Raw genomic sequence first — 27511 nt, 5'->3', positions numbered from 1 at the left:
GTCCATTTAAGTCTAATTCTGGTCTCTTTTTTTGCCATATAAATTTGGATATTAATTTGTCTAATTTTTTTTTACAAAGGTTCCTTCTAATTTAATTGGGATTGTTTGGAAGTAATATATAAATTTGGGTAATATGGTCATTTTTATTGTGGCAATTCTTCCTAGTAATGAGATTGGTAATTTAGAATGCGATCATTGTCGTCCACAGGATTCTCCAGAGAACAGTCCGGCGAATTTGGGCAGCCTGGAGGGAAACACCCCGGACAGCTTGGAGCGCCTCCTCCAGGAATTAGAGATATGTATTCTACCCTCTTCAGGGATCAATGCCTTGAGTTGCTTTCCTACCCACCCACCCCCCGAAATGTGGTTTAAAGTTGGTCTTTCTGTTTTGTTTTTAAGTGACTCTGCAAAGCAAAACTAATAATTTAAGGGCGATCCGGAAGGGACCTCCGCATTGCGGCAATCGGAGCGAACACCCGCCCACCCTCCGCTATCAACAGTGTGTCATAAGGAGGTCGCCTTTGGGGCCGAATAGGAATTTTTTGCGGCCTCCCCTTTAGAGGCGGCCGTTTTTTCGCCTATTCCACACTGACGGTGCGGACTGGATTGGTTAGGGGGTGCGGCGCATTTAGTTATTTAGGAATTTCCGCCCCGCTAGTTTGGCTCTGCAGGTCCTTAGTTTGTTTTGAATTAAATATTCAAAGTTACGTATTTAAATTTATTTAAAGTTATTTAAATTTATGCTAATTAATAAATGACCCTTAATTAATCCACAATATATGTCTCAGCGTCTTTACTCCGCCTCCGGGGAGCAATTATATATAAGACAGCCCTAAACATGTCTTTTTTAAAGCCTGCAGTGAAGAAAAAAGGTTGGTGATGAGCACGTGTCTTATTTGCACAAAGAATACAATTTGAAATGTCATTACACAACTAAACATGCTGAGGAGTATCAGATCCAGGGGCTTAAAGCACAGGTTTCAGGCTTCTTTAGAGGAAATGGAATCAGAATATGGGGATGTGCTCTACTTCACCGAGGTACATTGGCTCAGCAGGGGAAACATATTGAAGAGATTTATTGAGTTGAGAGCGGAAGTGGAGAAAGATGGGATTGCTATTCCTGCGCTAAGTGATACAAAATGGCTTATGGACTTAACTTTTTTTGCTGATATCAATACATGAGCTTACTGTACTGAACAAAAAGTTACAAGGCCAGGGGCAACTGGTCAGTGCTGCCTATGACAATGTGAGAGCATTTTCTACAAAACGTATGTTATGGAAAGCCCAGCTTTCTCAGACAAACATTTGCCATTTCCCAGCATGCAAGGCACTCATAGATGCAGGCACACCATTCAGTGGTGAGGAGTATGTGGATGTCATTTTGAAGCTACAGGAGGAATTTGATCACAGATTTGCAGACTTCACGACGCACAGAGCAACATTTCAAATGTTTGGGAACCCCTTCTCCTTTGATGTGCAGGATACCCCTCCTGTGCTTCAAATGGTGCTCATTGACCTGCAGTGCAACTCTGAACTCAAAGCCAAGTTCAGGGAGGTGAGTGGAAAAGCAGACAAGCTCGGGCAATTTTTGACAGAATTGCCCCCCCAGCTTCCCTGAGCTTTCCCGAATGTTCAAGTGGACCATGTGTCTTTTTGGGAGCACATACTTGTGCGAAAAGCTCTTCTCTACCTTGAACTTCAATAAATCCTGTTATGTTTGTACTTTTAAATAAAGGTAACCGCTGATTGGCTTAAGTCGCGGCCAAGGGAAACCTTGTTGCGAAAGTTTAAAAAAGAGGAACTGGCGTCTGTTTTCCCTGCGCAGATGCGTTTTATTCTAAAACCCTTTCACCTGCAGAAAGGAATTACTCTCAATTAGATAAGGAGGCATTAGCTTTAGTTGCAGGCGTTAAACGCTTCCATGGATATTTGTTTGGCCACCATTTTACATTGATTACGGACCACAAGCCATTGTTAGGCATTTTAGCAGGAGATAAGCAGACCCCCACATTTCTGTCTCCGAGAATGACCCGTTGGACGATCTTTTTAGCTGCTTATAGTTATGTACTTAAGCACAGGGAGGGGGAAGGAAATTGGGCACGCAGACGTGTTAAGTAGGTGTCCTCAGGCAGAATTAGTACACGACCCAGCCCCAGCGTCCAATGTATTGCTGATAGAAATGCAAGAAAACCATTAATAACGGCAGCGGAAATAGCCAGAGAGACAGAAATAGACCCCTTGTTATCCCGAGTAAAACAATGGGTACTTAAAGGGTGGCCGGGGAAAATTCCAAAAGAGACATGTCAGGTATTCAAGAACAGACAAACTGAATTAAATGTATTAAGAGATTGCATATTGTGGGGTGACAGGGTGGTAATTCCTAAACAGCTGCAGAAGAAAGCATTGAAATTGTTACACCAGGCTCACCCAGGCATGGTAAAGATGAAAGCCTAGCCAGGAGCCACCTTTGGTGGCCAGGTTTAGACCAGGACATAGAAACCTGGGTAGCCACATGTCACCCATGCCAACAAACTCGCCCAGACCCACCAAAGACCAAACCAACGGAGTGGGAGACACCAAAGGGACCATGGTCCCGCATACACATAGACTTCGCAGGACCTCTAGCGGGACAATCATTCCTCATTGTGGTCGATGCATACTCCAAGCGGCTGGAGATTGTCTTAATGACCTCAACTACAACAGCAGCTACAATAAAGGGGCTGCGGAGACTTTTCTTAACACATGGACTGCCGGATGTGCTCGTCTCAGACAACGGTCCACAACTAACCTCCAGGCAAATGGAGGTCTTCCTGGCCGAAAGGGGGATCCGACATGCATTAATATCTCCCCATTTCCCGGCCGCTAGTGGCCGGTTTGAACGCATGGTGAGGTTCACAAAAGAAGCCCTGCACCGGTCAGCACCTGGAGAATGGCAACAGCAGCTGGACGAATTCCTATTAGTCCAGGACATCACCCCACAACTAACCTCCAGGCAAATGGAGGTCTTCCTGGCCGAAAGAGGGATCCGACATGCATTAATATCTCCCCATTTCCCGGCCGCTAGTGGCCGGTTTGAACGCATGTTGAGGTTCACAAAAGAAGCCCTGCATCGGTCAGCACCTGGAGAATGGCAACAGCAGCTGGGCGAATTCCTATTAGTCCAGGACATCACCCCGTCGGCCAGCACAAACAAAAGTCCAGTTCTCATGGGGAGGAAACTCCGTTCCCAGCTGGACAGAATTCACCCAGAGTATTCCGAAAGGAAAGATAAGCATACAACGGAACCAGAACGGACTTTTAAAATGGGCGACCCAGTCTATGCAAAAGACTTTGACTCAAATCTCCACTGGAGAGAGGGGACAATTGAATCCAAAACCGGCCCCAAATCATACACGATCCAACCAGCCAATGGGAAAATCTGGCGCAGACACATAGACCAAATCAGAAAACGACATCCAAGTGAGTTAACACAAAGTAACAATGACATTTTTCCCGTAGATCAAACGCATGGGAATTACCAAAACCAACCAGACTACTCAGCGCATCCTCTTCTGACATCCAGCGGCGGCTGCCCTGGAACCCTGGCGGCTGGCGTTGGAAAGGCCACTTCTACGTCCATAGGGCAAGACAATCTTTACCAGGACGGAGCAGCACAGGAGCCAGCCGACCAGGAGGACAACTCCCTGCAAACTGAACTGCGCAGGTCTGGGCGAGTCGGCAAGCCACCAATCAGGCTACAAGACTACGTCACATATCTAAATGATTGACAGTTTGTTCAAGCTATGGGGGGAAGGGTGTTATGTTTGTACTTTTAAATAAAGGTAACCGCTGATTGGCTTAAGTCGCGGCCAAGGGAAACCTTGGCGCGAAAGTTTAAAAAAGAGGAACGCACGGCTGTTTTCCCCGCGCCAGCAAGGTATATAAAGCGCAGCTTTAGCCGGTAGCCAGCAGTCACTTCCTACCTGCGAGCTGGTCACTTCAACTGTTCCTGATTGCCAATAAAGAGCTGTTAACCTTCCTCGGCCTCCAGCTTCTGATTTAACAAATCCAAGTACAGGTCCAGACTTACTGATGAGCATCTCCAAGCCCTATGGAGGATCTCAACTGCTTCCTCCCTTAAACCAAATGTGGCTTGGCTATGCAAGAGTAAGAGCTGCCAGATCTCTAGCAGCAAGAAGTAGGGAGAAGAAGCCACATTCAAAACAGTTCATGTTCAATGTTCCATTCATGTTCAGAAAGTTAAATGTTAAAGAACTATTAATACAGACATTTGAAGCTCAATAATACTAATTACATTTCTCTAGTCAGCAACTTCAGTATATGTGGTTTCTTCAGTCTTCTATATCTGCTGTATTATTATTATTGTTGTTGTTGTTATTATTATTATCATTTTCATTTTTATTTATTTATTACTGATTTATTTTTATTTTTCTTATGAATTTGTTAATTTATTTTTATTTTTAAACATAAAATAAGATGAAAAAATAAAGACTTTTGATAACATTGGAATGTTTTTGTAAGAGCTTTTTTGGGGGGGAAACCTGATGTGGCCCAGCCTCACCCAGACTCTACCTCCAGCGGCCCCCAGGTAAATTGAGTTTGAGACCCCTGGTTTAAAACAATGCCTTGAGGTAGGACCAAATGTCTATACATCTATAATAATTTAAAACAAATGTTAACCTAGAACTTTCAGATAAATAAGAATAAGATGGAGCAGCCACATGTATGTTAAACCCCTAATGAAATGTATGGTCTTTTAAGCCCATCAAATTTTCAGAGAAACTGATTTTTAAAAGATTTTGACTTCTAAGCCCATATAATATGAAAAATCAAAATTAAGTTAAGAAAGTCCATAACTTTGTATTGAGAATCTGGATTTGCATGTCCAGCTGGTCTAACTAATCTAGCATCATGTGATGCTGCAGGTGAAACTTGAAAAATTAGAATATCCATGTATATGCCACGTATATGATATAGACCAGTCTAAATAAATAAAATTTGCTCCCAAATGGAAATATCCGGTGTAATAATTCCTTCCTGTTGCCTTGCTTTGTTTTGCCTTGGTATTTTATCGCCATCATAAACCTACTCATAGTTAATTATGGGCTTTTGTGTTTGTGTGTCTCTCTTCACTGCAAAAAGTGTACAAACCAGAGGTGGGTTTCTCCCAGTTCGTACTGGTTCACAAGAACCGGTAGCCACCCGCTGGTGCCGTCATGATAATGTCACAAAACCGGATTGGTCAGTGCCGGTCCATGGGCACCACCATCTTTAAAAATAAAAAAAAATTCCCACCACATTTTAAAAATGTTTTTCCTCCTGAGCATGTACAGAAGCCAAGTTCCTGTACTGTGCATATGGAGGCCATCTTTTTTTTTTTTTTTGGCTTTGGGGTTTTTTTGGGGGGGAGGGGATTTTTTTCTTACTGTGCATGTGTGCCCACGAAGAACTGGCCCTCCCACGAAGCGCACCCATGAGAACCAGCAGCGAGGGAAGTTGGAACCTACCCCTGATGCAAACCATTGAAAACACTGGCTGTCTCATCCTGGGGGGAATTACAGGAGGACAAACAGCATGGACCACATCTCAACATCTCTCATCTCAGGCCTGATTTGGAGGCCTTGTGTTGGGAAAGGCCATTTCCTATTACCCACAAATTCAGTGAATGCTGATTGGCTCTTATAACCATCAATCAATAACACAGGGGTCCTCCTTCCTGCTTATATTCTTGGAGGGAAGAGAAGTTGGAAATTTGGGAGCTGGGAGTGGAAGGACAGATGGGAGGGAAAGCCTGGAATCTTAGCCCTAGGAAAGCTACTATGAGTTATAGAGGTGGTTCTCAACCTATGACCAGAATTGAACCCAAACTTTCAGCTGTTAAGTGAGACATTTGTTAAGTGAGTTTTGCCCCATTTTACTATCTTTTTTTTTGCCATTGTTGTTAACTGTAGGTGATAAGTTAGGGGCTTGAGCAAGTTTGCTAGCTCAAGAGCTACATTGAAATGCTTCTTGTCAAAAGTTGGAGGTATTGAGTCTGCCACAGGAACAGTGAACTGCTTCTGAATGTTATCAATGAACAGCTGAGGAGCTGGAATAAGGGCCACTGCCTGGACTTGTTCAGCAATACAGTATATGGAATGGAAGTAGAAGCTTTGTTTCCAGTTCCTGTGATAGGAGGCGTGGCCAGGCCAGAAGCAGTCGTAGCCTTCTGGAGAAGTGATTTAAATAAGGCTGGTGGAAAAAGGCCTGCAGGAGTAGGCTGCTCTATTGGTAAAGCTTCATCAGCAGAGAGGGCCTCATCCTGACACTCTGCCTCTTCCATTGCTGAGGCTTGGCTCTCATTACCTGAGGTATCTGAATAATTATGATCCTCTAATCCTCCAATGATTTGTGTTGCAAAGAAGGCTGGTTCAGCAGAGGCTGGGCCTGGTTTTGTGGGTGACTAGAGCAAGCTCCGGTAATCACCATGTAGAGTGGAAAAACAGCCATTTGCTGAAAAGCAGCCATACACTGTTATATAGTATTGGGCAATAATATTTTGAATGTTGTTAGGATCCAATATTGGTGGCTGGGCTGTTTGGACAGTCCTTGGTTGTTGCCCTACCTGAATGCCAGGCCCTTCGTTCTCTCCCCAGGATGGTGATCCCAACCAAATGGACTCCAGGGCTCTCCCCTATTGTGGAGTCCATTAAGGAAATGGTAAGGCCACTGGTAAGACCCCCTCCCTACTATAATGGCAGACATCCTGCCAAGAAATTATGGCAATAGATATAATATTTGCATTCTCATTTCAGGAGCCACAAGATGGAGAAAGCAGCCAGTGTTCAGGGTAGGTGAAAAAACGTGCAGAGGGGAGGCGTCTCTACTTCTGCTGCTGCTGCTTGTGTCATAGGACAGGTGACACAGGGCAGTCCCACTGGCAGGCCAAACCCCTTGGCAGGCCACCTGGAAGGGCTCTTGGAGCCTCCACATGGCCACTTTTGCAAAATGGGCCATGGCTGCTTTTGATCTTTGTCCCCTTTGTTTTCTTCCCCCAGAGAGACGACCTATACCATCTGGCAGCGAGAGCCCTCTGAGGTAAGAAACCTTTGGCCAGGGGGGCAGAGGGTGAGCGTTAGGGTCTCGGCAATGCCTTGACTCTTGCTCGGAGGGGGAGAAATTATGGTAGATATCCTTCTAAGCTTAAGGCTTGCAAAAGCTTTCTCCCCCTCCCATCAGGAATGAAGGCATCGCCCTAACCTTAAGGGTTGCTGTTGGCCCATAGGGCCTGATGCACCCTGTCCTTTCTCAATCTTACTGGGGCGCAGAAAGCTTAGGATTTAGCCTACGTATCTTCATTTGCAGGATTAGATGTCAGCTCAAATGGGGTCAGGGAGCAGCAGCAGCCGCAAGTCAGCAGGGACTGGTGTCCTTAATGGAGAATGGGATCATTGTCGTCCACAGGATTCTCCAGAGGACAGTTTGGCCTTTCCTTCCTTCCCCAGGAGCTGCAACGGAATGACGAAGAACCAGTTCCAGACACCTCCAGAGGTGAGTTGGTAGGTGGCTGTGAAAAGCCTGCAGGGAATGCGGAACTCCAGGAGACTGCGCTACGTAGGGATGGGCAGGACCCAGAATGGGTGGAAGCACTATTCCGGCAGCAGCAATGGAGCACGTAGTCTCGCTCCATTGCCACCGGTCTTGCACGCTCCCCCCGTAGGAAAAAAATAAAGTATAATCCCCAAAAGGGATAAATCTGAAAGAGGTTCATAAGAATACAAACATTAATTAATACAAGGATTAATTTTTTAAAAAATCTAAAGGACAGGTTTTTTTTAAAAAAGTAAAAGATTGCCCTTTTTAATAAAGGACAGATATGGTCACTGTAAATTTATAGCTACTTTTTCTAGCATGGGCTCCTCTGGATGGTTTTAATTCTAGTTAACATAATTCTTAGTCAACCTGAGTGTGGGTTTTTAAAGGAATACAGTATAGAATTGCAGCCATTGTCTTTCCCAACACAATTTACCTTATCTCCCATTCAGCAGTGGAAGAAGCTTTTGATTGCTTTTTGGAACTGTCAGTCAATGATAGCCCGACTCTTCCTTTTCATGTTTTATAAGTATATAAAGACCACTGAGGCCGGAAATGGCTTTATCGTTGGCTTTGAGGTATGTATGACCAACCTGAGTTGCTTTCCTCCCCACCTGAAATGTGGTTTAAAGTTGGTCTTTCTGTTTTCTTTTTAAATGACTCTGCAAAGCAAAACTAATAAATTTTTTGCAAAGTGTTGGTCTCCCAGGCTTGATAGTTGAATGGAAATTGCTCATTCAGAGATAAGTCGATTGCATTGTGTCCTTTTGAATAACACATGTTGGGCATCGGTGGAAGAGATGATTTATCCTTATAATTTGGGTTTAGGTTTTAGTAAAATATTTGACTTTTGTCAGATATAGCATCTTGGCCTTCTGCAGTGTGGATGTTACATTGTGCAACAATGCCACCAAAATGCTCCGGAGCCAACATAACTTTGCTATATTTTAAGAGAGGAGGTATTTCCCAGAAACTTAGTTTCATTGAGTTTTTTAAAGGGGGCCATATTTGGCTGTATCCTGGTGGGTTTTTTTCCCCCTTTAGCTTGTTTTGCAGAATTATTTGGTTTCTCTTTAAAATCCTGTGTCTGAAATTCTGTGGCTATATTGCTTTAGTTGCAAGAAATTAGCAGTCTTTGCCTTACAACAGTTTGCGATCTGAAAAACAAAGTCAGCTGGGAAACCAGGTTCACTTAACAACTGTGTTGCTAATTTAAGAAATGAAGTGATTTGCTTAACAAAATGGGTGAGGAAAGTAATACAATGAGGCAAAACTCATGTAACAAATTTCTCATTTAACAACATAAAGTTTGGTTTCAATTGTGGTAAGTTGAGACCTACCTGTAATGCTCAGAAATGCCAACAATTTCTGATTACTTTGAAAGAAAGTTATGCTGATAACTGTAGAATCAGGGTTAAAACATTTGCTTTGTTGAGGGTGTAAGTCTTTGGTCGAAAACACCCGAGCTATTTGAAGTAGACCCAGAGACAGGGTTTGAGCAATCGGTACTTTTATTCAGCTCAGAGAATAAGTGACAGCTCAGCAAGGTAAAGTGACAATTCAGCGAGTACCGACTGGCTCTGCAGGGAGAAGCCGCTTCTTTTATACTTTTGCGGTTCCCGCCAAAGCGAGAGCCGGCCGCGTCTGAGCCAATCAGGAGCGACTTCCTGCTTGGGCTCAGACAGCGCTGGAAAAGAGGAACAAACTATTTACAGCGTTACAAGGTAGCCATTTCAGGATACAACACCCCTCCCCTCATAGTTGGACCCATCCATCAAGAAAGCCACGTGACGAAGTCGTCCAATCGGTGAGGCCTTCGAGACTCTCGCGCTGACCTGCGCAGTCCATTTTCTCCTTCGCCACTGACTGTGGAGGATGGCTCGCCGCTGTTCTCCCGGTGCGGCGGACTAGGCCTGGCGGGCCCAACGAAGGCCTCGGAGGACGAGGATGGCTCGGCGTCGCTGGATGGTTCCCCCTGGCCCGATAAGTCTCTCTGCGTGTTTCTTAGTTCGGGCAATGTATAAAAGTCTGTTGAGGGGGGAGAGTCCGAGTCAGCGGGTTGTTGTAATTGGTTTTCAGTTCGTTTCCGAATGTGGTCTATGTGTCGTTTCCACAAACGACCATCCTCCAGTTTAACAATATAAGTCTTGGGTGCATTTTGCTTAACAATAATTCCCTTCATCCAGTTTACATTTCCATCAAAGCATTTTACATATACATTTTGACCCAAATACATTTCTCTTTCTGGTTTTATGCACATTTGGTTATTATTCAAACAGAACCTTGGGTTTAACCTGTCTAGTGGTGACCTCAACTTTCTCCCCATCAATAACTCTGCAGGGCTTACATGTGTGTGCGAGTTAGGGGTAATGTGCTGGGTTAATAAGAATTGGTCCAAGTTCTGTTGCACATCTCCAGGGCCTGACCTGTGCAATGCCTCTTTTGCCACCCTTACGTAACGTTCTGCCAACCCGTTAGCCCAGGGCGAGTAAGGCGAGATGAGGGCATGTCTGACTCCCAGGCCATCTAGGAATAATTCGAATTGCCTGGCTGTTAGTTGTGGTCCATTGTCAGACACCAATAGATCAGGGCAACCATGGGATGCAAACAGTCTGCTCAATACCTTGATAGTGGCACTTGTGGTTATGTTGTTCATTGCTATTATTTCCAACCATTTGGAGAAAGCATCAACCACTATTAGGAAATACTGAGACCCCACTGGGCCAGCAAAATCAATGTGGATCCTAGACCAAGGGCCAGCAGGCTGTTCCCACTCAGCCGGAGTTGTTTTGGGGGGATTGGGCCTAGACTCTTGGCACGGGTCACACTTTGAAACCCAACTTTCAATATCAGCATCAAGCCCTGGCCACCATAAATGCCCCCTTGCTAGGCTCTTCATCCTGACAATCCCAGGATGGCCCACGTGTAACATTCTGAGTACCTTTTCCCTTAGGCGTTTGGGGATGATCACTCTATCCCCCCACAGCAAACAACCTTTTACATATGACAATTCAAGCCTTTTGTTCTTAAAATCACACAATTCAGGTTTAACCATATCATTTTGCCATCCCTTTAGAACACAGTTCACTACTTGTTTCAGGATTTGGTCTTGCTGCGTGTGTGCAGCTACCTCTTTTGCTGTGGTTAGTGGGTTTTCCTCGAGTTCTATCATTAGCACGTCTGTGGTTGGAACAGGGTCTTCTACCAGGTCTGCTATGGGGCATCTGCTGAGGCCGTCTGCATGATTGATTTCCTTCCCCCCCTTGTGGGTGAGCTCATACTGATACCCAGAGAGGAAAAGGGCCCATCTGATTAGTCTTGGAGACATAAAAGGTGGAGTGGGCTTGTTGGGGGCTAGCAGGCCTAGTAGGGGTTTGTGGTCAGTGACTAGCTCAAAATTTCTTCCAAAAATGTAATTGTGAAACTTCTTTACCCCTGCCACTAATGCCAGAGCCTCCTTGTCTAACTGGCTATAATTTCTCTCCGTGCTGGTCATGGTTCTTGAAAAAAATGCTATTGGGGCCTCTGTCTGATTAGGTAGAACGTGAGCTAGGACTCCTCCTATGCCGTACGGCGAAGCGTCGCACGTGAGCCTAATGGGTAGTGAGGCACTATATTGGACTACTACACTTTTAGAAGTTAGTAAATTTTTTATTTGAGCAAAGGCTTCACGTTCAATTTTCCCCCATGTCCAGCGGGCTTCCTTCTGGAGTAAACGATGGAGAGGCTCTGCTACTGTTGCCTTCTGCTTTAAAAAAACGGAATAAAAATTAAGGAGGCCCAAAAATGCTTGCAACTCACTCTTATCTCGTGGCTCTGGGGCTTCTCTAATTGCTCTCAGCTTCTCAGTTGTGGGGTGGATACCTTCCTTATCTATTTTATATCCTAGGAATTCAATACTGTTAGTTCCCCAGACACATTTATCAGGCTTGATTCGTAACCCTTTGTCCTGTAGCCTCTTAAGTACTTCCCTTATTCTTTTGTTCACTTGTTCCTGGTTTTCCCCTGCAATTAAGATGTCATCAAAATATGGGATGGCCCCATTTACCCCTGACAATAGGCGTTCCATGATGCTCTGGAATATCCCTGGGGCTATGCTCACCCCAAACTGTAACCTCGTGCATTTGAAAGCCCCCCTGTGCGTTACAATTGTTTGAGCGTTTGCTGTTTGTTCATCGACCGGAAGTTGCTGGTAAGCCTGCGCCAGGTCGATCTTTGCGAACCTTTTCCCCTCCCCCAGGGAGTGTAAGAGTTGTTGCACAACCGGAATGGGGTAGGGGTGGTGTTGGAGTGCCTTATTCAGGGTTGATTTGTAATCAGCGCAAACTCTTAAGGAGCCATCTGGCTTCAGGGGTGTCACTATGGGAGTTTCCCATGGCCCCTGTTCCACAGGGACCAAGATACCTTGACTAATGAGTTTGTCCAGCTGTAAGTCTAGCTTGGGGAGAAGCGGGAGGGGAACCCTGCGAGGTTTCAGTCTAACTGGTGGGACCTTGGGGTCAATAGAGAAAGATATGGGGGTTCCCTTATACAATCCTAAGGTGGGGCTGAACACTTCAGGGAACTCTTTCACAAAGTTAGGCATAATATCACAGTTTACATTACACACACCCGAAATTTCAATCCCCAACGGTTCCATCCATGCTAGCCCTAGCAGGGAGTGTTTGGCCCCCGTCACAATAAGCATGGGAAGGGTACATTTGACATTCTTAAATACAATAGGTACATTTGCAGTTCCCAGGACCGAGATTACCCCCCCTTGGAAGTCTCTGATCACCAAAGAGGTTTGAATTAGGTCAGCCTCAGACACATTAGGCATATATAGCTTAAATTTTTCCCAGGGCATGATGGTATATCTCGAACCCGTATCTAGCTCCATTGAGCAAGGCTGGTTATTTAGCAACAACGAGATAACAATTTTAGCCCCCTTTTTGGTTGCCGTGTTATTCACGGAATATTGAGAGTTACCTCTATTGTAGTCTCGGTTAGCGGTGGGGTAATTCCTTTGACCCGAGTTGCGGAACGGTCTCCTTTCTCGCGATTGGGGGGGGTGGTTTTGGGGTCGCTGGTATTGTTGTGTGGCAAAAGTTTCTTCTGGTGCCGTTGCTCTGCATGCGATGGCGATGTGGCCTCTCCGGTTGCAACGGCGGCAAGTGGTGTCGCGGAACGGGCATCGATGGCGCTGGTGATTTCCCCGGCAGCCCGCGCAGGGGGCTGGATGAGTAGCTCTAGGGTGTCTCGGTTGGTCTTGCAGGAGGAGGCAGTCGTCCCCGTTGCTAGTTGGCTGGCTGCGGACGTCTGTTCCCATGGCGCTGGGAGACTCGGCGTCGATTTTGGCAATGGTTTCTCGCCTTCCGTGCTCTTTTAATTCTCTTGCCGCTGCGTCGGCTGCTTCCGCGGTTTGCGCTAATTTGATTACGGTTTGTAGAGTCGGCTCATCTTCGGTGAGGAGTTTACTTCTCACTGTGTGGTTCTTCATGCCGAAAATCAAGGCGTCGGTGAGGCGAGCTTCCGGATCTTGAAACTTGCATTGAGCGAGTACCGTTCGAAGCCGCGTTGTGAATTGGCTTATCGACTCGGTTTCTCTCTGAGCCATCATGTGAAATTGATGCCGGTAAACCACGGCTGGTCTGGTTGGTTTAAAATGGCTCGCTAGTTTCTGTTGAAGGACGTCCCACGCTGTGGCTCTTGCTTGTTCTGGTTCGGTGAGAGTTTGGGCAAGTCTACGGATCTCTGCGCCGCAGTAGTTTAGAAAAATAGCCCGTCTGCGATCGGCTCCGGCGTCCTGCATTCCCGCCGCCTCGAGGAATATCTCGAAGGTGGCCATGTACTCGTCCCAAGTCATTTTCTCGGCATCGAAAAGTTCTGGAGCCTGGCCGATCTGGATTTTGTCCATGTTGCACGCGAAGTTCTTCCGTTCGTTCGTCGCCAGTGAAGTAGACCCAGAGACAGGGTTTGAGCAATCGGTACTTTTATTCAGCTCAGAGAATAAGTGACAGCTCAGCAAGGTAAAGTGACAATTCAGCGAGTACCGACTGGCTCTGCAGGGAGAAGCCGCTTCTTTTATACTTTTGCGGTTCCCGCCAAAGCGAGAGCCGGCCGCGTCTGAGCCAATCAGGAGCGACTTCCTGCTTGGGCTCAGACAGCGCTGGAAAAGAGGAACAAACTATTTACAGCGTTACAAGGTAGCCATTTCAGGATACAACACTATTGACTTGTAAATAATAAGAATCAAAACCTGAATAATTTGTACAAACACAGCTAGTTGGCAAAAGTGCAAGAATAAAGATCAGCCCAAAGCAAACAAATCACATTACAGTAAGCTAAATGTATGGAATCAAATATTAGTGGTGAGGAATCTTTTGACCTCACCGCTAAAGCTGAAGCTAAATCTGAGATCTCCAGATGTTCTTGTGGTGAAAATAGATCAGGTTTGGAATAAATACTGCTTAATTAGAGGTATAGAGATAGAGTAGGGTTTATTTGTTTGCTTATTTAATTGGCCTTCCTCCTCCTGCAAAAGCTGCTAAAATTGTGTGTAATGTAATTTGATATATTACTGTGGTGACTGCATGGGATCTTGTCTCTCTATAGTGCTGCCCGCTTGTTCTCATTATTATCATCATCATGTCTTCTCCTGGAGCAGAGTTAATCCCTACAAGAATTGTAGATGATCACCAGGTAAGTGAACAATACTGGAAGAAGCCAGGATACCATTTAAGGATCAAACTGTAACAAGGATAGAACCCAGCATGGATTTTCTAATCTATTTCATAGATTTATAAAGATCTGCAGGCCCATAGGCTCCTAGTTTTATCACAGTAAAACTATCAAAGGACTTAAGAACATGCTGAGGAAAACTTTTGTACTCCTTAAATACACTGCTGAAAAAAAATAAAGGGAACGCTTAAATAACACAATATAATTCCAAGTAAAGCAAACTTCTGTGAAATCAAACTGTCCACTTAGGAAGCAACACTGATTGACAATCCATTTCACATGCTGTTGTGCACATTCAACTTTGTACAGAGCAAAGTGTTCAGTGAGACTTTTTCATTCATTCAGATCTCGGGTGTTTTGTTTGAGTGTTCCCTTTATTTTTTTGAGCAGTGTACATTCTTACACTGTACTGTTTTTAAGCTCATAATAATGTGCTGAGAAACTAAAGTTCAACAGTATCGGTTTACTATTTATTCAGTTTTACATACCAGCATGAATCGTAACTTCATTGAAAATATGATCTAACTGCAGTTCAGCAAGGTAGAGCTGTTCTGCAATCCAGCAAGATGGTGACTCTATGGTATCTTATTTCTTAGTGTCCATCCAAAGGTTTGGTGATGTGCCATTAATCGGTTCTACTTATGAGTGGGTTTTGTCTCCCTATACTTTTGCCAAGCAGTCTCATCCAGCTATCCAAGCAGTCTTTGAGATGGCAGAGACGGATGTGAAGAGTATTGCAAGAAGCACAGAGCCTCTTCTCCACATATTTGAACCTCAACGTAAGTAATTGGTCATCGCTGGTAGGCTCACTCCAAACTATTCTTTGCCATGTCATTCTTCATCTTTTTGGCTTGGTTTTCCAATGTATGGTTTTTGAGATTGTCAGTAGGGATGCGGTGGCTCAGTGGCTAAGACACTGAGCTTGTCGATCGAAAGGTCAGCAGTTAAGCGGTTCGAATCCCTAGTACCGCATAATAGGATGAGCTCCTGTTACTTGTCCCAGCTTCTGCCAACCTAGCACTTTGAAAGCATATAAAAAATGCAAGTAGAAAAATAGGGACCACTTTTCGTGGGAAGGTAACAGTGTGCCTCTGGTGTTTAGTCATGCCAGCCACATGACCACGGAGACATCTTTGAATAGTGCCTGGTCTTTGTTTGCAATATACCGTATATACTCGAGTATAAGCCGAGTTTTTCAGCCCAAAAAATGGGCTGAAAAACACAACCTCGGCTTATACTCAGGTCATTGACAAAGTCACCACACGAGGGCGCCATTGCTTGAGCCAGAGCGAGGAGGCACCAGCTTTTGTCCCCTCTCGCACGCCGTAGTTCCTCTCCCTGGCTCAAGCAAAGGAGGCAGCCATTTGCTCCAACTGAGAGGGGGGAAAAGCAATGGGAAGCCGGTGAGGTCGTGTGTGTGTGTGTGTGTGTGTGTGCATGCCCCCTCTCCCCCCCACCATGAAAAAAGCCAGCTACCTCTTGCTGAAACCCAGAGGCTTTTTTTTTTCTCCCTGTGTGTATTTGTCAACAGGTTTACAGTAACTATTCCTTGCTCTCTCTGCATTGCCCTTAGTTAGATTAAAAAGGCCCCCTGCTTCAGATTCTCCTCCCCCTCCTTTGAAAGGATTTAAACTGTTTAAAAAATGGTATTTTGTGGTAGTTGCTGTCCTTGCTTGGATAGGATCTAATAATGTGTTATGAGGCAGAGCTAGACAGGAATTCTTTTTCTATCTGTCTATCTTTCTATCTATCTATTTTTCTATCTATCTATTTTTCTATCTATCTATCTATTTTTCTATCTGTCTGTCTGTCTGTCTATCTATCTTTCTATCTATATCTATCTGTCTGTCTGTCTATCTATCTATCTATCTGTATCTATTTCTATCTATCTATCTATCTATCTATCTATCTATCTATCTATCTATCTATTTTTCTATCTTTCTATCTATCTATTTTTCTATCTATCTATTTTTCTTTCTTTCTATCTATCTATCTATCTATCTATCTGTATCTATTTCTATCTATCTATCTATCTATTTTTCTATCTGTCTGTCTGTCTGTCTATCTATCTTTCTATCTATATCTATCTATCTATCTATCTATCTATCTATCTATCTATCTATCTATCTATCTATCTATTTGGTTTTCTATGCTGATAACCTCACAGCAGCTAATGCTGAAGCTCTTCTTTGGATACACTTATTTATTTGTTTGTTTGTTTGTTTATTTATTTAATTGGATTTGTATGCCATCCCTCTCCAAGGACTCAGTGTGGCTCACAGCATATATAAAAACAGAACAATAATGTAAATCCAATTAATGATGAGAAGGAATCCAGTTTTGAAGGATTTTAACTCTTAGGTTTTAGCTTTGTTGCTGATCGAGCTACTTTTTTTACTTTTTAATTTATTGTTAATATTGTTAATTTGTTTACCCTCTTTTAAATTTACAGAGCTAGTTTACTGGTTTTCTTTAAAATAAATATTCTAAAACATGTCTCAATTAATGTAATTTTATTGTTTTCCATTTTTATAAGTTACCAGTAGCCACTGCATTTTCTAACTTCGGCTTATACTCGGGTCAATACGTTTTCCCAGTTTTTGTGGCAAAATTTGGTGCCTCGGCTTATAATCGGGTCGGCTTATACTCGAGTATATACGGTAGTTTCTGATCTTTATTAATGGAGAGTGGGCGGGAGAGGGGAGAGAATCTTCTATTACTGATTAACAAAATTCTCAAAATCCAAGAGGAATCAGAACTTTTCCGAGACTGAGTTCCCTACTTTCTACTCTCTGGGATTAAAGTTCCGGGGTGGGTGGGTGTGAAGAACAATACAGACCTATTACAAGACCATGGACAAAACAGATGAATTACTGTAGCTTAGTACTGTAAAATAAAAAAAAAATTAAAATGTTCCAGAGATTGTGATGTCTATTGCTTTCCGCAGAAGCCAAGTTTCCGGCACTGCGCATGAGCCGCCATCTTGTTTTTGGTTTTTTATAAAAAATATTTTGCAAATTTTTGGCCCCTGCGCTTTGCGCGCACACGCCCACATGGCGCAGGAGGAAGCGAATGGCAACGAGGTAAGTTAGAACCCACCCTTTACCTAAATGAGTGCATAGCATTGCAATCCCACCTTTATGTGATTACTTTCCTTTATCATTACACTGCAGCATAAAACAATATCGCATTTTGTAAATTCTAAGTAGCATAAAAACCAAATGCAACTAGAATCCAGTTGTTGAACATAACTGGGAATCTTTTAAGTAATCAAATCTTTTTTTCATCTTTACTGTTTACAGTTTCTTTTGCAAATATGTTTGCCTGTAGGAATCTTTACAGGCTACAACACAAATATCCTATTATGCAACAGACGGTGGACCAGGTAATCACTTGACCTTCCATAATATTAGATTGACTGCAGTGTATGCATGGTTCTTTTAGGATATTGTTTTATTAAATTATTGATTTTAATCTGATTGTTCTATTTCCCTATTTTACTATTGTTGTATTTATCTTACGTGTTAGCAGCTCTGACTCCGTTTTGGAATAAGTAAGTAAGTAAATAAATATAAATATCATAAATATAAATATCATATCTATCTGTGTAGATTCATGTAACCAAAATGTGACATTTTACATTTCATTGAATTTCAAACTCCCAACGTCCTTAGGACAGGGAATGTGAAGGATGCAGGGCACTGTAATTCAGCAAGACTTAGAAGACCACAAATTCTCTTTCTCTCTCTACTATAGTCAGTATAAGAGATAAGTGATCAACTTCATGAGAATGGATTTCAGACATAGCTGTTATCAGCAGGTGCTGAACCAACCAGGTCATGCTGAAATGCCAACCAGCCTTTTCTTCCTATGGGTGGGAAAAAAAGACATTTTATTTTCTCCTTTAAATATTTCACCTTCCAAATTTTTGGACTAGTAGGATTCCTCCAGCAAACATTTTAAAATGCTTTTTTTGCCTTTTTTATAAAAAATGTAAAACAGCCCCTTATGTTTAGTAGGGTCTATGTGAGGGTAAAACGTTTGGGCTTGGCCTGTCAAAATTTTGGAAAACAGTTAACGTTTTTATTTTATTTATTCACATTTCTGAATTGCCTCCCTCCCTCAGAGGGGGACTCTTACGTGTGTGTGTCACACAAAAACACATGAGAAAGAATTTTTTACATATTTTGAAAAGTATCAAACAATTGTGCGATTCCTCAGAATCTGCCATGTCATTTACCTTCAGGTGGTGTTTTTTCTGCAGCCTATCTGAGGCAGCTCCAGATCACACGAGGCCTCACATTCTTTTTTTGTGTAGGTTCTGTGGCTTCTGAAAACTATCTGATACTTGCCTGATTTTTAGAGCCTCCAGAGATTGTGCAAGAGCGTGGCCCCCTCGCACAACCTCCAGAGGCTACATGGCAACGCACACATACCCCCATTCTCATGCAGCTCCCAAGATGTCAGATAATTGCATGAGAACAGCATGTGCTTTTGAGAATAATTGTTAGGTGTTGGTAAACACTGGTGTGTTACCCAAAACATGCCATATTTGACATGCGCTCCCTAGGTTCAGCATCATCATTATTCCTATTAGCAGGGTAATTGAGTTCCAGATTTATAAACCATTTGACTGGCTTTGCGGGTATTTTCATAAATAAAAGTTTTTTCTTGGGAATATTTGTTTCATTTCTTACCCTGACCCATTGCTCAGTATCCCTAGAACATGCTAATCAATTTGGTTTGTGCACATATAGTCCTCTACTTAACAACCATTCATTTAGTGCCCATTCCAAGTTAATAACGGCACTGAAAAAGTAGCTTAAGAGGTTTTCACAATTAATGACCATTACAACATCCCCATGGTTGCATGATCAAAATTTGGGTGCTTGGCAATTGGCATGTATAGATGACAGTTGCACTGTCTGTGTCTTGTGTGATCACAATTTCTAATCTTACCAGCTGACATATGACAATGTCATTGTCAGTTTCACTAAACAACTACATAATTTGCTTAACTTTTATGGCAAAAGATGTAAAATTGGATAAAACTCGCTTAACTGCCTTGCTTAGATGATGGAAATTTGGGCTCAATTGTGGTTGTAGGACTATCTGTATATTTGTTGTTGTTGTTTTTTAAACGTAATTGCTGCACTAAAAGCAAACTGAAGAAATAAAATTCAAATTGGATGCAAAAATGACACATACCCTGTTTCCCCCAAAATAAGACATCCCCTGATAGTCGGGCTTTTAAGCCATTGGCAATAAGGCCAAACGCTTATTTCAGGGTTCAAAACAATATAAGACAGGGTCTTACTTTGGGGGAACACAGTAACCCAAATTTAGAGAGGAAGATACAGTATATATGCGCTGGTGCTTAATTCTGTCAATTTTCTTCATTCTTCTCTTTTTGGATTTTCACTGCCAGATCATGACAAATGCCATTGAATCTATTTATACCAAATTAACTGAAGTAAAGGACATTATGGATACCATGCTAGATATAAGCATCGAAGCTGCCGCGGAGAGCGTGGAAGTAACGTTGTGTTCAGCGAGGAGTGCTGTGCACACCATTATGGATATTGACATGGCACAGATGATGGCCAGTAGTGTTGACAAGATTATCTTCAAATCGGATGACTTATTAGAGCACTTTCTGCCAATCACGGATGAGGAATTTTGTAAGACTATGCCGTTCCCTCTCTTGATTATCCACATTTTTAATAAGTTTGACCTCTACATTTATTTACTTCTTTTATTTCTACAGCTATCTATCTCTGCCAAGTGACTCTGGATGGCATATAATTCTAAAACTGTAAAACAGTTAATTTTTTAATCCAAATGTATACAATAGCTGAGATAGTTAACCAACTAACAGTATTTCTTCTTTCATTCATTCAGTTTTAAAAACTTATTCATTTGAGTAAAGTTTAAAACATCTGAAAGTCATTAGCTAGAAAAAGTAGACCAAGAATGCATTTGCTGGCCTAGTAAAGATATACAATATTGAAAATATGTCAGAAGTAAGCATTGGGAGGTATTATTATTGTTATTGTTATTGTTATTATTATTTATTAGACTTGTATGCCGCCCTTCTCCAAGGACTTAGGTATGCTAAACAGATTAGATTAGTTATTTTTAAAAATCACGGAATCTAATATTTTATAGCTCATTTTTGTTAAAATTGAGTGCTGTTAATTCTGAAAATCTCTTGCCTAGAGAGCTCTTGCTGGTCAGTGAGTGATGTGAAATCTGAAAGACCCAACTGATATGATGAGCCAGTATTTGTGGCTTATTCAACAAACCATATTCAATCATCCATGACTTAACCTAAGCCCATTTCTTCCAAATCCCTCTATCGATCCTCTTTCCAGCTGATCCTCCTTGCTACAGCTGATTTTAAGACCTATGCAAAGGTTAGGTTGAAGACTTAAGTGAAAAGAGTATCTGTTTTTTCTCCTCTGTTATGGAGACTTTGGAAAACTTATTGTCACCTAACCTAAATGAAAGGCATGGGCATTTCTAACCCCCAGTCTAAAAAGTTCAAGGCCATAACAAGTCATCACTATCACTCATTGCCCATTCAATTTTGGTGTAAGGTAACCAAAAATGAAATGCTTTACTTTTTAAAAAATTGGGTCACATTTTAGCAAACAAAAGTACACGCTTATCGGGCTTATGAAATTAATTCTCTGACTTTACGAAAAACATTCTAAAGCAGTGTTTCTTAATCTCAGCAATTTTTCCGATTGTGGACTCCATTTCCCAGAATTCCCTAGCCAGCATCCCACAGAATTCTGGGAGTTAGAGACCACACATCTTAAAAATTCTGAGGTTGAGCAACACTGTCCTAAAGTGTGGCAGATGATTGATAGGGAGCCTGGTACAGATCAGTTTATTGATCAAATGTACATACCTACCCATCTCCACCAAAAGGGTTGTATTTTACCATCTTGCCCTCTTTCACAAAATCTAACTGAACAGTTTCACAAAGCCTATGGATCTTATTTTTACACGGCAGGAAGGTTAAGTTCACTACACTAAAATGTAATAATAGTGTAGTGCTGGGGAAGGGAGGGCTGTGAAAAGGAGTCTGGGCCAAAGCTGATCTCTTTTTGTTGTTCCTCACCAAATTGTAGCACATGTGCTAAAATAATCGCCTCACTTCCTCAATTAAATATTATTAACAATGAGGGAGAGGAATTGAAATGTGTTTTTTTTTTAGTTATTCGAAGTATAGCTCAGATTTCCCCATAGCTTAATCAAGGGGGATTTATTTGAGGACTAAAGTGACTACTAGCTAAAATTTCTCGGAAACCTACTTGTGAGGAATGTTATTTGTGAAATGAACGGACTGATAATATTAGCTCAGGGATTGTGAATGGGGATCTCTTTTGATCTAATTGTTGTTTGTTTAGTTGCCATTGCATTTTCGGACCGCTCTGGAGCAGCCTCTCTTGAAAATCAGGAAGGAGAGCCAACTTACTACAGGTGCCTGAGTTCCTTGTCGATGAAGCTCTGTAGTCGAGCCTACCAGCATTCTCGGATAAAGATCAAACTGGGTGCAGAGCAGGCATTGCTCCAGCTTGAACAGCTCTTCTACTTGGTAAGAAACTCAGTCATTCTGTGCTATGTTTGGGAAATAAAAGGAAAGGGTGAATAGTCAGACCTTATTGGACCATGTAAGTTGCTGAATGGTCTCTTTAGCAAATAGCCCAAGCAGCTGAACTCAGGGACATTGATTCAGCCATGGAATGGAGGCAGACTGTTTTCTATAAAGCAGTGATGGCGAACCTTGTTTCCCTCATGTGCCAATAGAGCATGTGTGCGCGCTATTGTGCATCTGCGAGTGCCCACACCCATAACTCAATGCCTGGGGAGGGCAAAACTCCTTCCCCCACCCCCTGGAGGCTGGAACTGGCCTGTTTCTCAACTTCTGGTGGGCCCAGTAGGCTCATGTTTCACCTTCCCCAGGCTCTAAAGGCTTCTCTGGAGCCAGGGGAGGGTAAAAAATGCCCCCCCTCATCCCCCTAGAGGCTCTCTAGAAGCCAGAAATGCCCTCCCAGAGCCTCTGTGCTAGCCAAAAATCATCTGGCCGGCACACACATACACGTTGAAGCTGAGCTAGGGCAAAGGCTCGCGTGCCAGCAGATACTGTTCTGCATGCCACCTACAGCACCCGTGCCATAGATTCGCCATCACTGCTATAGAGTCATTTGCAGGTTCACAGAGATGTTATTGAAGAAGCTGACAGTTAATATACTGTACATAGCAAAACTCTTAAAAGATATTTGATTTAAAATATATTAAAAGATAAATTGGGCTGATGATGAATGATGGTTATAATAACCTAACTGTAATAGCTACTACTCATTTGGCTGAATCACTTTGGGCCATACCCACACTGAGCCCAATCCACCTCACAGGGTGATGATTGTAGGGAAATTAGAAGAAAGTATTGGGTATGTTCACTGCCTTGAGTTACTTATGAAAAGGCCAAAGGCAGGATATAAATATTCCTGTGTCTAAATCTTGTTCTACCATTAGTATCCAGTAAAAGGTTAATGGATTGAGTTATGTAGATTTGGATTTGGTCTAAAAATAAGGGCTTTGCACAATGTATATGTTAACCAGGTAGTCTGCCTGCAGTGCTGTTTTTAGGGACTGTGCATTGTGTCTTCCACTTGGATTCTTGCTTAACAGTCTATCTACAGCAATCTTTCTTAACACTGAAGATGTTAAGAAATTTAACTTCCAGATAGGATGGCCTTTGCTAAGAATTGTAGAAATTGAAATCCAGAGAATCAAATCAAAGTTTCCAAGGTTGAGAAACACAGACCTACGTTATCCATTAATGAGATTCAGAATGGGGGGAAAAACATCAACATTTTCTTGTATTATAGCAAATCTGCTCATCTTTTGTGCATAAGTTCTTCCTGCTTGACTTCATGTGGATTCAACCTTTTCATTAATAAATAAAATTCTGCTATCTTCGCCAATTTGATGCTTTCCAGATGTGCTGGATTGTAATTATACAGTATAGTCTCCATTTGGCATGGCCATTTTGTCATGCAACAATGTAGTGCAGTGTCTTGTATCCTCTGAGCGCAGAATACTCACCTGGAAGGATTAATGGCAAATTCAGGATGCTTACTTTTTGATTAGAAAGCAGTGTTGACAATGAGTTCAATATTGCTTGTTAGTATAACTCCAGAATAATTGCTTGTTTGGAACTCTTCACACAAGCTTAGTACATTTTAATGGTCTGATTTCTATTCGAGGAATAGGCAGGAGCATTGGTAGAAACGTTTGAAGCACTCTTCCAAAAATAGTTTTCCAGCTTTTCTAATCTGGCCGTGTCTGGGAGAGGATGAGAGATGTGGTGTAAGATACTTGCAAGATACCAAGTTGAGACTGCTTTAGGGCAGTTCACTACTGTAAAGAAAAATTCAATTCTAAGGGACTTAAGTAAATCTCTGACCCCAGGACAGATGAAAATCCATGTGTCTCTGGAATATGAGTGGACATATGCAAATTTTTTGGGGGGAGGGGGTCATTTATGGGGCTTGAGGAATGGAATATCCAAAGCTGAAAGAGATTTAAGTATTTTCTCTCACTGGAGGAATCTTAAAAGGTGAGGTGGATGCTTTAAACATCTGCAAAGCTTGAAGTTCCAATTTGTTCCTTTAATCCTCTGTCCAATAGTAACCTTCCCCCCCACACACACACAAATATTCACTACAACTACTTTGGTCATGTTAGAAGATCACTAGCAATGCCCTCTGAGGTTCCCAGGCCAAAATGAGCCTTGTTTATTAATGCTAATGTGAAAGGCTACAGCAATTATATAATGAAGAAAAAATGCCCAGCTGATTGTGCACTGGTTCTTTTTTATTTTGTCTGTTGGGGGAAAATATTTTCTTTTTTTTTTAAAGAAAACTATTACATTTCAATAAGAGATCATATATAAAGAAAGAAAAAGTATTACAGAAGTATAGAATGACTAGGAAAGAATGGTTCAGAAAAAAAGTCAAAATAATGCAGAAAAACAAGAAAAAACGGAGTAATTTCTGACTTTCAGTAACTTTGAACAGTCACAAAATGAATAGTTATAGGTCAAGGGCTACCTATACTTCCTGAATAAACTTGATGGAAGTTCCTTAAGAGATTTTTCTGAATAATTGAAGATAGCAATAGCTATTACTATCCTCAGAATTTTGCCCCGCAAAAAACTAGGTCCTCATTTTACCAGCTTCACAAGCAGCCGTCAGAAATAGCCCACAGTTCTAGATTCTAACCACTGCGCCGCTGTGGCTCTTATGATAAGAGTAGGGAATGTATAGCTCTGGCCTTTGAGCCAAAACTGTAGTTATGATGCCAAACGCAAAACACTAGGCTTGAGTGCATGATTTTTTTTTTCATTTTCCTTTATTTTTTTTTCTGCTTTTTTGTAGTTAAAATATACCAAGGAGGAATTGGACTACAAAGTTCACCGAGGTCACGAAAAAATGTACCAAATGTGGAAGGAATGGTACAAAGGAGAACCTAAGCAGGATCAGAGCAATGGAGCAAATCAGACAGAGGTATCTCAGCATGAGAATGATTCATCTTTTGAAGATATTAAAAAAATAGGGAATGGCCATTGCTCAGTGAAGATTCTGCCTTGACCATGGTTTGTGGTTAGGCATACTGGGTAAACCTAGACAATTATGATTTATTTGGTAATTATTATTCATTATTAAATAGATTAAATCAGGGATGGTGAACCTATGGCACATGTGGTGGCATGCGAAGCCATTTCTGACGGCACGTGAGGCATTGCCCTCTGTCAGCTCGGGCCTGCTGGTCCGCTGATATTTATAGTTTAGTTACAGTTTATACTTTATCAGATTTGTCTGCCACCCCCTCCGAAGACTCGAGGCGGCTCACAGCATAACAGTAGTACAATACATTACAAATCCAATAATAAAAATTAAATCAATTTAAGCAAGTATTAATAACATAATAAAATCCCTAACTATGCAATCACACACATTCAACCTACTCTATCATACAGTAAGGCCAAAAACATAATTAAAAAGAGGGGGAAAGGTGGTAATTATGCCCACACCTGGCGACAAAGGTGGGTCTTCAACATTTTATGGAAGGCGAGGAGAGTGAGGGCTGGTCGAATCTCTAGAGGGAGTTGATTCCAGAGGGCCGGGGCCACCACAGAGAAGGCTCTGCCCCTGGGTCCTGCCAGCCAACATTGTTTGGTCGACGGGACCTGGAGAAGGCCACCTCTGTGGGACCTAATTGGCCGCTGGGATTCGTGCCTTCTTTATGGCCGTTTTTGCTCTCCCCAGAGTTCAGGAAAGCCTCCTGAAGCCATTTTGCTGCAGCAAAAACTGGAACAAAGCCTCCTGGCCTGTTTTTTTGCCATCTCCAGGCTTCAGGAGGCTTTTCTGAACCCTGGGCAAGGGCAAAAAAAGGCCCTAAAAGCTTATTGGAAGTCCGGAGGCTTCAGTGAGGCCTGTCCGCATATGTGGAAGGGCAGCGCAGGGGGGGTTGTGTGCATGCGGTGGGGGAGAGCATTGCATTACAGATGTGGGTACACACACACGCCCTATCACCCGCAAGCGCATCCTTTTGGCACCCGGATCAAAAACGTTTCGCCAACACTGGACTAAATCTTTATCCCCAGTGGCTGACGCAAATTGGATGTTGCAACATTATTAAACAAACTATATATTTATGCAAAAATTATTCCCAGAACCAGAAGAGAGTTGGTGTGTTTCTCAGGATGTATGAAAAGGCTGAGATGAAGAGCTGGGTCAAAGATCCTTTATAGAACATACACAACATACAGAAAATTGTTTGAGGAAGAAAAGAGGGAGGAGATTTGAATTCTGCCACCTGGCATGTACTGCATGGCTGAAATCAAGGGAACAGCAATCAACAATGGTGTCTCCATGCATAAACAAGAATATTCAGTTGCCCTATGTCCGTCTGTCAATCTCCCCACCCCCTCCCTCCCTTCAGATAATCCCATAGATCAGGGATAGGCAAAGTTGGCTCTTCTATGACATGTAGACTTCAACTCCCAGAATGCCTGAGCTAGCATGATTGGCTCAGGAATTCTGGGAGTTGAAGTCCATAAGTCATAGAAGAGCCAACTTTGCCTACCCCTGCCATAGATGAACACCTATGATGTTCAATTAACAGATCTTTTTGTTCATTTTTTTCATAACAGATGGAATCCCATTCTCTAGCCACATCTTACACTGTTGCACAGAAGATGCAGGAGGTCTGCCAGAATGTCTTAACCAACCTGCAGAGCCTTCCTGAACATCTTCAACAAAAAGTCCAACAGGCTCAGTGTGATTTAACAGAGCTACAAGCTGTCCTCTCTACTGCCACATCCTTCCAGGATCTTCCCAGTGGCTTCATGAAAGAGACCGCAGAGAAAATTAACAAGGCCAGGAAGGCTCTGTTTGAAGTCATGGAATATATAGCTAAATACACTTGTCAGCCATGGGTAGAGGGACCCTATTGTCCTGCTGAATATTCAGCAGAGGAATCCATAAAACACAATAACGTATATTAGTTCTTTACTCTTAATAATTTATGAAACAAATAACATATATCAATTCTTCCTATTAATAATATTGAGAACTGGGGTCTTCCGATGCATTCCTTGGACAAGACTTAGGTGGCTGGGCTCTTAGAAAATGAGAGAAATTAGTAAATGGATTGACCTTTTAAAAGTAATTATTAGCCACTTCCATATTATGCATGATTCTTTTAATATTATATAGTTGTAAGTGTACTTTATGTTGACTACTAGCCAAATACTCAACTGTATAACTTAAGAATTTTAATTACTATAGAGATCTAAGTTTTTAATAAGTGAGAGGCAATTGTACATTTGTTTACACAAATAAAATTGCAATTAAACAGCTGTGATGTGGCAATGTGTAAGTGGCTTGAAATAGCGGGTTCTAGTATTTGATCTGCTTCTTGAAGGTTGCAATTTATTATATTCCATTTTAGAGGTTAGATAGGTTGTTTGATTCATTCTTGCAGGCAACTTCAAAAGAAGTCTCTCACAAGGATCAGTTTCTCTGCACGTATGCAGCTCTATCAAAAACCTAACTGCCCAAAAATAGTTTAATTCCTTTTTATAAAGGTTCACTGATGTTAGACTTGCCTCCTGCTGCGCCCAATCTCAGAATTACTA

At 42.3% G+C, this 27511-nt stretch overlaps 1 protein-coding gene across 1 annotated transcript; it reads left to right on the top strand.

Annotated features, from left to right (window-relative positions):
• Positions 1-8114: 8114 nt before the first annotated feature.
• On the top strand, positions 8115-26903 carry LOC139158863 (perilipin-3-like; the record flags this gene model as incomplete). The annotated part of the gene is made up of 8 exons (XM_070736209.1): positions 8115-8150; positions 14167-14257; positions 14889-15071; positions 17595-17677; positions 19721-19973; positions 21711-21898; positions 24747-24875; positions 26525-26903. Coding segments are annotated over 8 exons (1317 nt in total), but the record flags the coding sequence as incomplete, so codon positions are not given.
• Positions 26904-27511: the final 608 nt, after the last annotated feature.

This window comes from Erythrolamprus reginae, chromosome 2 (genome assembly GCF_031021105.1).
Source record: "Erythrolamprus reginae isolate rEryReg1 chromosome 2, rEryReg1.hap1, whole genome shotgun sequence".
NCBI lineage: Eukaryota > Metazoa > Chordata > Lepidosauria > Squamata > Dipsadidae > Erythrolamprus > Erythrolamprus reginae.
This window is presented reverse-complemented; position numbering and strand designations above follow the sequence as displayed.